This window comes from Panicum virgatum, chromosome 8N (assembly GCF_016808335.1).
Source record: "Panicum virgatum strain AP13 chromosome 8N, P.virgatum_v5, whole genome shotgun sequence".
Lineage (NCBI taxonomy): Eukaryota > Viridiplantae > Streptophyta > Magnoliopsida > Poales > Poaceae > Panicum > Panicum virgatum.
The window spans coordinates 3,734,928-3,745,738 of NC_053152.1; the positions used below are offsets into that span (position 1 = coordinate 3,734,928).

Consider the following 10,811-nt stretch of genomic DNA (forward strand, 5'->3'; position numbering starts at 1 on the left):
AGCCACCGTCCTCCTCAACTTACATGCACAGGCGGTGTTGGTCCAGAACATCCGTACTCTGGTTCCCTTGCTCCACGACGTCAATTCCTCCTTCTACGCTCACCGGAAGGAGTCCTTCCTCGATGTCCTCGGCAAGTACTTTCAGACCATGTCGCTCCAACAGCCTCCACAACATGAGTGGTACTTCGATTCTGGTGCCACCAACCACATGACCTCCGACGTTGGTATTCTTTCACCTTCCTCTTTTTCTGGTTCATCTCTCTCGTCCATTGTTGTCGGCAATGGGAGCTTGCTCCCTGTTACCTCTACTGGCTCTACCTTGCTCCCTCATCGGCTCGCTCTTAATAATGTTTTGGTTTCCCCTAACCTCATTAAGAATCTTATTTCCGTTCGTCAATTCACTACCGACAACAAATGTTCCATTGAGTTTGATCATCTTGGTTGTTCTGTGAAGGCTCTACCCAGTCGGACCGAGATTGTCAGATGTGACAGCTCTGGGCCTCTCTACCCGCTGCGGCTCCCGGCTACTGCCCTCCTTGCGTCTAGCAGTTCCTCTCTTTGGCACTAGCGGCTTGGGCACCCTGGTCACGTAATCTTTGTCATGCGTGTCAGTTAGTTCGTCATACTCATCTTCCTTTTCATGCTTCATCGTCTCATGCTACTAGTATTTTCCAGTTAATTCATTGTGACCTCTGGACCTCACCTGTCACTAGTGTCTCATGCCACAAATATTATCTGGTTATTCTTGACGACTGCTCGCATTTTCTTTGGACTTTTCCTTTACACCTTAAATCTGACACATTTACCACTCTTTCAAACTTTTTCTCCTACGTGCGCACAAAGTTTGGCGTCACCGTCCAAGGCATCCAGTGCGACAACGGCCGTCAATTCGATAACTCTAGCGCCCGCACCTTCTTCCTTGCCCATGGTGTCCACCTGCGCATGTCCTGCCCCTACACCTTGCCACAAAACGGTAAAGCTAAATGCATTATCCGCACCACTAATAATGTCATTTGCTCCCTACTATTTCAAGCGAGTGTCCCCCCACCTTCTGGGTTGCCGCTCTTAGCACCGCTACCTACCTACTCAACATCCTACCCACCAAAACGCTTAATTTCTCTATGACGTACTTCTCCCTTCATGGGACGCACCCATCGTATGAGCATTTACTCGTTTTCGGCAGCAAGTGCTACCCTAACATTTCCACCACTGCAGCCTATAAACTCGCCCCCCAATCTGCTCTGTGTGTCTTCCTTGGCTACTTCCTTGACCACAAGGGATACATCTGCCTTGATCGACACACTAATCGTGTGATCATCTCTTGCCATGTGGTCCACGAGGAGTCTTCTTTTCCCTTCTCTGAAGACCCTGCACCTCCCTCTTGAGCGGCCTTTGATTTCTTCCAATAACATACTAACTCGATGCCGGTGCCCTTTCCACCGTCATCACCACTGTTGCTTGCAGGTACTACTGGCCGATCGCCTGCACAGCCACGTGCGGCATCTGGCACACTGACGTCTCCTGCTAGGACCCCGCCTCTGGCGCCTCTATCATGCGCCTGATGCGCTTCCAACGCTCGGCGGTGCATCCAGCCGGCCGCCTAGCAGGCCGCCCGTTCCCCGGCACAGCTACTCCCGGCGTGCTTCCGCACACGCCACGTACAGCTCCCCCCGGACAGTCCGGCATCATCTACACCCGCCGCCTACCCTCCTCGATGCCTACCCTGGCCCCTGCATCCCCGCTGGCCTCGGTGCCGGTCTCGATACGGGCCTTGACGCCACCTGTGTCGGCCTTGTTGCGCCCGCAGGCCTTAGCGCCATCCGTGCAGGCCTCGGCGCAGGCACTTGTGCCTCCCACGCCGCCCTCGGCGCCACTCGTCTCCGAGCTGGCTGCGCCTGCCCCTATGACTCCTCAGCTCTCTGCTCGTGCCGTTGCTGTTCCTCCCGTGACCAACGAGCATAGCATGGTCACACGTGGGAAGCGTGGGTTCCGGCAACCGACGCTCTACCAGGCCGAGCCTCTCTCTCCGGTGTCGTGGACCTACCGCGCCGCGCTTGCTGATCCGAACTGGCGTGCTGCCATGGAAGCTGAGTACTCCACCCTGCTCTCCAACCACACGTGGGATCTTCTTCCTCGCCCCCTGGCTCCAATGTGGTCACCGGAAAATGGGTATTCAAGAACAAGTTCAAGGCTGATGGGTGTCTTGAGCGCTACAAGGCGCTGGGTTCTTCGAGGTTTCACACAGCAGCCAGGCATGGATTATTCAGAGACATTCAGCCCTGTAGTCAAGCCTGCCATGGTCAGGACGGTGCTCTCTTTTGCTTTCTCTCGCTCATGGCTTGTTCACCAGCTTGATGTCAACAACGCCTTTCTTCATGGCACTCTCTCAGAGACGGTTTATTGCTCCCAGCCATCGGGTTTTGAGGATTCCACTCATCAAGACTTTGTGTGCAGACTCAATTGTTCTCTCTACAACCTCAAGTAGGCTCCTCGAGCTTGGTACAGTAGATTTGCCTCGCATCTCCTCCACCTTGGGTTTGTTGAAGCCAAGTCAGATACATCCCTGTTCATCTATCATCGCGGAGCTGACACCATTTACCTCCTGCTATATGTTGACAATATTGTTCTGACTGGCTCCTCAGATGGTCTGCTCAGGTGCACCATTGATGCCCTTCAGCAAAAGTTCTCCATGAAGGATCTCGGCCCTCTTCACCACTTCCTTCATATGCAGGTGCAGCACACAGGCTCTGGTATTTTTCTATCACAGAGACCGTACATGCTTGAGATTCTTGATCGTGCTGGGATGACAGATTGCAAACCTTGCACTACTCCAGTGGATGTGAATCCGAAACACTTTGCAGATGGTCCTCCTGTGTTAGACCCTACTGATTTTCGGAGTCTTGCTGGAGCTCTTTAGTATCTGACATTCACCAGGCCTGACATCTCCTATGCAGTTCAGCAAGTCTATTTACATATGCATGATCCCCGTGAGCCTCACCTTGCTGCTCTAAAGCGCATCCTGTGTTATGTTCGTGGCACTCTTCACATGGGCTTGCTGGTGCGCCTTTCTATTGCTCTTTATTTGGTGGTTTACTATGATGCTGACTGGGCTGGCTGTCCTGACACTCTCAAGTCCACCTCGGGCTATGTGGTCTTCCTCGGCGACAATCTGGTCTCTTGGTCTTCGAAGCGTCAAAACACCATCCCTCGTTCTAGTGCTGAGGCCGAGTACCGTGCTGTGCCAATGCCGTTGCAGAGGCCTCCTGGTTACGCCAACTTTTGTCTGAGCTGCACTCTCCTTTGTGCAAGACAATATTGGTGTATTGTGACAACATCAACGCCGTCTACATGTCTTCTAGCCCTATTCAGCCTCAGCGCACCAAGCATGTGGAGATCGATCTTCACTTCGTTTGGGAGCGTGTCACCCTCGGTAATGTGCGCGTCCTTCATGTCCCCACGACGTCCCAGTTCGTCGACATCTTCACCAAGGGGCTTCCTTCATCAGTCTTCACGGAGTTTAGATCCAGTCTAAACATTCGTTCCACCGACGATTTGACTGCGAGGGGGTGGGGGTGTGTTAGACATTGAATTGTACATGTGTGGGCCTTGTGCCAGGCGTATAGCAGACGGCCAGGCTTGTATGATTAGAGAGATATGAGCAGATCTTGATTGGTGCTGTTTCTATAAACCCAAGATCTCCTCATCCCTATATGTATGTAACCCAGGGTCTCAATCAATCTAATCTACTATTCCACGCATCCTCATTCTCTTTCACATTTAACCCTAGATTACATTCGCCGCCCCTACTCCCGTGTCGACGCCCCAAAGCTTGCCACCCGGCGCTCGACACGTGGCCCCACCCTGACCCTATCTCGCAGCGTCCCCATACTTTGTTAGGAATATAGCACCCATGTAGCGCCCCTCACTCCTAGCTTCTTTTTCTATGACCATCACTTAATAATATCAACACTTAAGACTGGCTCCGCACGACAAGAGTTTGCACCAAAATTATTTTTCGAGCAAGCAAGGAATCTAAGTCATGATCGGTATCTCACCCACCTACGAGGCTATTGTCCTAAAGAAAAGAGTCTATTGTTGCACTACGAGCGTGTTCATTTTATCTTATCACTTGCCCCCTCCCCTATCATTGAATCCTGGCTCCACCACTGCCCCTAGGCAAACAATTGTATAACTGAAATTTAAGTGGTCCTGAAATTAAACTTGACAACGCATTATGAAAGAACCTTGCTTGAATGAAACCTTGGTTTCTTGTCTTCAACTTCGATAGTCGATGTTTCTTTTGAATTGGATTTCATGATGCACTGGCTCAGCGTCTCTGTCACTTGACCATTCCATTTTCACTCCAGTGAAAAGATTGTGTCCTCCTGCATATGTACTTACTGAATGTTTGTTTGCAACCATGTAGCTCTCAAATTTGAGTTGGTACATCCAAATTGTATATACTAGCTTCAAGCTTGCATCTTGCCTAAACAAACCTATGAGGCCCATATTCAGCAGGTAGGATAGCATAGCTTCGATGAAGTTGTTAACCAACTGACACCAAGAGTGTGATAAAAGGAAATAGTACTCAATGTTTAATACAGCATGAGACTGAAAAATTAGTTTCACATTTTGTGATGGCATTTGTTATGACCACTACAATTGTTGAGAAAAATATGCTAATTAAATCATGCCACACCGACTCCTCAAATTGTTATACTTATTTGGTTGGCCTTTTATGTTTGTATATTGCTAAACTTACCATGCATTAAAATATGTTGCTTGCATGAAGCTCAGTTTTGTGGCTTCAACTTTAATTTGACAATACAAGTTATTTCTATAAACTGAGGTTTTCTTGATTCAATAGCTTTGTCTCTCGTCCTCACGTGAGTATTCCAATTGCACCTCAAAGAATGATTGGGAACATATTGCACTTGTGCTGTCACCTTGACCATGATATAAAATAATCATACTATTAGTTACATAGCTAATTGGTTCCATGGTTAGGAAGTTTCCTCCTGACAATATATGATACACGCTCCGGATATCACTCTAAGAGAGTACTTATAGAAGTTCCTGCATTTGATTGCCATAACAATGTCCATATTATCAGATAATGTTCCATGAATATCTATGAAATATTGAGTGCGGTACTCTGCATGCATGGAAGTTCAATTTGTTAAATACTATCCGCATTATAAGGCCTTTGCTACGGTACACCAATTACCTCATAGATGGTAAGAGTTCCAATAAATCTGAACTATTGATTATTAGGAGAGATAAAAAATAATAACTAACGAAAAAAATAGAAACAAACCGGATATTCTAATTAACACCATCCTTGTCCGTGGATTTAGCACGGACCTGCATGCGTGCGTGCATGTATACATGCATGATAAAATCTAACTCTCCCATTTATAGTTAGGATTGCTAGTTTGTTACATGTTGATAGCTGCGTAGTATGAGTAGGAAAATTAGTTACTCGCCTCGATCGTGCATGGGACAAGCCAACGTTCATATGCATGCAGCCGCGCGCCATGGAAATTTAGCCGAGATTTTTTTATTTTTTTTGCAAGTTTACACATGTCACGTTAGATCATGTTACGGAAATTATAGCAGGTTAGGGTTACATATATATTTTTCAAAGATATTACGTTTATAGAAGGTTAGGAAAATTTCCATGGCACATTGATCACGTCTTAATATAATCCCTCCTATATGCATGTTACGTCTGGTATGTATCCATGCCATATTTCAAAAATAAAACGTTGCACATGTCAGGATCCTACACGTGTGCATGCAAGGATCTATCAGTTAGGCATTATTAATGTACGCATCCACATTTTGGCTAATTGCAAAATATTTTGACTAGCTAATAGATCTAATTGCAAGATATTTTGACTCACATGAGAATTATTTATTGTATGAATCATTCCTAGGATAATGAATTCAAAAATTACGAAATAAACGTTACAGCTCATATATGTCACATTATGAAAAACATGTTACAACTCGCCCATGTCATGTTAGGGGAAAAAAAATGTTACAACTGACCCATCTCATATGTATTATAAGATCTACTAGATATTTAGATGACAAGCCATGTCATTTTTTTTCTGACAAATCCATGTCACAAGATATGATTGGCAAATGTCCCGTGACCAGATGGCAAAAGAATTACATGGGTATGTGACGTGCATAGAGGGATATATAAAAAAGTTTTTCTTGTCTCAATTTAATGGCAGGCACATCATGCAGAAAAAAACAGAAATCTGATTGGCAAATGTCACCTAATGGCCAAAGAAAAACGTTACATGCAATCTGCTGGGTATGTCACGTGTATGGAGCGGATAAATAATGTTTCTTGGCTCAATTTAATGGCCGGTACATCACATGGAAAAAAACAGAAATTTGAGATCTCAACTATTCATGCATGCAACTTAGATCTAATCCTCTATTTTGTGATCTAAAATATATAAAATAAACATTAAAACTATTACCTCCTAAGAGGTAATATGTCATTAGATCAACGGTCCACTGTCATTTCGGAGTACCGTAGCAAAGCCCGCATTATAAATGATTATGAAGTTCTTTTACCCTAAATAAGATGCTCTGGACATGAGGAGTGCAGTTATATTTCTTTTCTCCTTATATTTGATACAACTGCTTCATGAAAATTGGTAATTCATTGAATATTAGCTTCTTAAAACTTTTTGGCAATTATTTTGTTCCTTCTTATCTGATGCTAATGTTCAATGACTGAAATCAACAACATAGGTATACCTTATTAAACTTCTTTACATAAAGCTCACTGCTTACTGTTGCTCTTGGAGTCTTTAGTCATGCTTATCCTTGTTAGACATGATAAATTTAACTTATTTTCTTAGTAAGCTTGTTCTGTGTATAACACACTACTATCATTTTTGCTCTTTTCAAAATAAAGGCATATGTCCATGTAGCTAATTTTTTTTGACTACATGATATTTTACCCTAATGCAATTTTCTTTCTACACTTCTTTCCAGAATAAGCTTTGTAGTGACTAGGGACTGGAAGAAAGTGTTCAATGACTGCTTTGGGCCTGAAGTGCTCTTTAGCGACACTGTAACTACAACTATCATCCTCTGGTATCATATTTTTGGAAAAAATGACTGCTTTGGGCCTGAAGTGCTCTTTAGCGACACTGTAACTACAACTATCATCCTCTGGTATCATATTTTTGGAAAAAATGAAGCAGAAAACACTGAATCTATTATTCTTTACTCACTTGGATTGGGGTTAAACATCATGTCCATATGCTTGTATGCCATGTACCGCAGTCTGAGTGGTGGTATGGAGAAAGCAATAGCTTGGGTATGCACGATTTAAATTTCATTACTAGCTAGATTTGCCTTCACCTTAGAATTTATATTTATGTAATGATCATATATACATCTTTGGCAGTACCACGGTGTGTTAGTTGCTTTCCCTGCGGTGATATTCTTGACTTTCCTATGGGTGCAACTGGGAGTGATCATAAACAAGGAGAATGATTGGATGGCAGAATGGGGTTATGCATTTGCAATTTGTGCTGAGCTTTTTGAGATCCTTTGGCCAGCTACACTGCGTTTGGTGAGTAAACAAATTGTTCAATTTATTTTTTCTAAAGTGGAGTGCATGTCGTTATGCTACTATTGCTACATATATTGTGCTGATATTCTCAACATGATTGTCTTTCTTTTTTCTATCAGTGCAAAAAGGATTCTGTTAATGATGAGATACTAGTATTCAGGCTGAAAATTGCTGCTACCACACTGAGCGTCCTGGTATCTTCATCAGATTTGTGGCGTTTGTCAACAGAGGATGTTTTATCCAAACCTATTGTGCAGAGGTTTAAGGTAATTTAGTCTCAGTTAAAAATTCCTGCTGCCTCGTATATATGTTTATTGGTAGGATGCTGCAGGAATAAATATTCATACATGTACTGACAAATGTGTGGTTCGTTAGGTACTAAGCATCATAAACATCATAGGGGGTGTCTTGCAGCTGGTAGTAAGATTGATTGGCCCAGAGAAGCTTTCTGATGCAGTGTATGGTTTCTTCAATAGCTGCTGCGCATTTTGCACTCAAAAATGTGCTCAACTCAAAAACTTCTTCAGTAACCATTGTTACAGCTTACTCTGAAGCTCCCTCGGACAAAACGATCATATGCCACGCACATTGCATGTTTCCATATACTTCTTTCTTTTCGTATTGGTGCTACTTCAATTGGAACTGATCGGTGACTTCTATGAAGATTTGCACGTGCTGATTCTACGACACAGTGGACTCGAACATTACCTGCTGTGATGTGATCAATTGGTGCGTATTTTGGTTGGCATATATATGTATGCCCAAGATGAGAATCAAATGTAGGGGACAAACTTATTATTTCACACTTTTGGTCCAAGCACTTTACGATACTAATGCTCTATGAGTTTAAGAATGTTCTATCTGTTAGTGTCCATACGATTTAATTTCTTCATCCTCATAAAACGGCCTCTTGACTGGACGCATACATGAATGTGCTAGTTTGAGTGCAGAGATTTAGTACTGTGTGCATGCAATTGGCCTGCCTTCTTCCCGGAAATACTCCAATCATCATGGAACTGTATAAGATAGGAACATGGTCGATCGTTTTGGCCACACCATCACAAGGTAGCATACATGCATGCCATATCTCGCCCTGTTCTGTTACAAAACCTCGTGATGTAGAGCTGATTTCCTATTGCACTTGTTAATGCTGCATGTCCGCAAGGCTGCAACCCAGCACTTGCAACAGGGATGATAACTAACTGCAGTTTTGTCGAAGCAGACGCATCGATTTTCTTCCTAACCAAAACACTGGCATACTATCACTACCCAACAACAACATGCTGATATCATCACTGACATACTGAATCTGTTATGGATGATATCAACTGAAAAACATTCAGAACAGTGGTTAAAACCTGCTGTCTTGAGATAGGTAGCGGTTTGCACAACTGAATGATTCATTCCACTGAAGTACTAGCCGACCCAACACTAGAGTCTGAAAAGCTTCGTCAGAAAACTACAGGAGCAACAAGAATTTAAACCGACTAACTGCATATACTGCATGAAAACTAGACATATAGGTGATGACCTAAAAACCTTTTCAAATCTACCAAACCTTGTCGGCATCCTAGCGAAAGCATTTGACTACAATAGTTTCTTCAGATTGAGAATCTTGCATTTTAACTGCAAAACAATAAGTATCATCACCTCCTTTTGCACCGCATTAATTTCAAACCTCTTGTTTGGTGAGTGTTTCAGTAGAATCTTGAACTAGAGGCAGTTTGCTGACTTCCGTAGACGACGCCTCCAACTCCAATGCTACCAAATGCTTGTGATGGGCGTATATGCCAAGGCAGTACCCAAACAATCCAGCCATGGCAATCATGCCGAGGGAGTTGACCAACGTCCCTACCGCCTTGCCCAAGAAGTAGGAGACTGCGATTTCCAGCAGGCCAAGCGATGGAGGTCCAAACAAATACGTGGCAGTCATGTGATGCACCTCGATGAAGACACCGTGCAGGAACTGCAGTGCCAGGGTGCAAATCCAGCAGAAGATGGAGAGGTCGACGAGGAACGACACCTCCATGACGAGCCCGTAAGTGTCCTTGGTGTAGCACAGCACGAACGCTGCGCACCCTGCGCACAACAACGAGACGACCGCCGAAAGGAAGGGCGCAGTTTTGGTGTTGTCCGCGCCTCGCTTGAGCTCCTCTTCGCCGGGGGAGGCTGGCGGCGGCATGGGGACCGCGGCAGCGGACGTTTCGGCGCCGGTGAACTGCCTGTGCTCGGCGAGGGCGAACCCGAACAGGCCGGCGGCGTAGGCCGTGTCGAGATGCATGACGACCATGCCGGTGCGGGGGCTCAGGTGCGCGGCGGCGGCGGCGGCCAGCGCGACGTAGGAGACGGAGAAGAACACGGTGCGCGCGCGCATCGTCCGCGTGAGGTCGATGGCGCACAGGACGAGGAAGGCGCTGGTGATGGCCGAGAACACCCACACCACGCTCCGTGGCCGGTCGGCGACGGGCCACAGCGCCAGCGACGTGACGACGGCGTACGGCACGGACACCCAGAGAGAGGACGTGGTGCGTTGCTTGAGATTGGCGGCGGCGGCGAAGTCCAAGTCCTTGGCACCGGCATCGGAGCCGCCGCTGTCGACGGTGCCGTTCTCCATCGCGGCGGGGGCCATGCCGTCCTCTACCAGGACGATGTGGTCCACGGCGTGGAGGGGACCATCATTTGCAGCAGTGTTGTCGCCATCAGCCACGTTGTTGCTTGAGTCGTTGTTGATGCTACCGTCAGCCATGGGCAAAGGGTCACGGCGGCCGGCGGCGAGGATCCCGTGGGGAGTAGGCGAGGGTTGCTGCCCGTTCCCTCAACTCTTGGTGTCATGCGCCTGGGCCTGTTGTTGGGTCCCGATGGAGCTCCACAAATAGGCCTAGGCAGTTCGGTCAGGTTGAGGCCTATTTGTCTCTCCGATCGATCTGATCAAGAGGTCGCCTCAAGCGCACTTGTGGATATGGGATTTTGGGTCGTAACTAATCTTATTTGCGGTTGACTGTTTGGCATTATTACTTCCGCTTAAAAAGAAAAGTTTTTGTGCATACAGAAGAGAGAGATGATGACATCATCCACGTGCATGCAAATTAGAAACTAAAGAAAAAGATATAAGTATAAAACCAAGCATCCAAATTTAATTTGGATTCCACCATTATATCTTATGACAAGATCTTGAAAACAAGATCACACTTACTTATGTTTG

At 45.7% G+C, this 10,811-nt stretch overlaps 1 protein-coding gene across 1 annotated transcript; it reads right to left on the reverse strand.

The window, feature by feature from the left end:
* Nucleotides 1-8,991: 8,991 nt before the first annotated feature.
* On the reverse strand, nucleotides 8,992-10,504 carry LOC120686622. The gene has a single exon (XM_039968832.1). The coding sequence runs from the start codon at nucleotides 10,353-10,355 to the stop codon at nucleotides 9,282-9,284; it is 1,074 nt and encodes a 357-aa protein (XP_039824766.1). The 5' UTR covers nucleotides 10,356-10,504; the 3' UTR covers nucleotides 8,992-9,281.
* Nucleotides 10,505-10,811: the final 307 nt, after the last annotated feature.

Coding starts and splice junctions, on each gene's coding strand:
- LOC120686622 (XM_039968832.1), bottom strand. CDS start 10,355: ATGGCTGACGGTAGCATCAACAACGACTCAAGCAACAACGTGGCTGAT.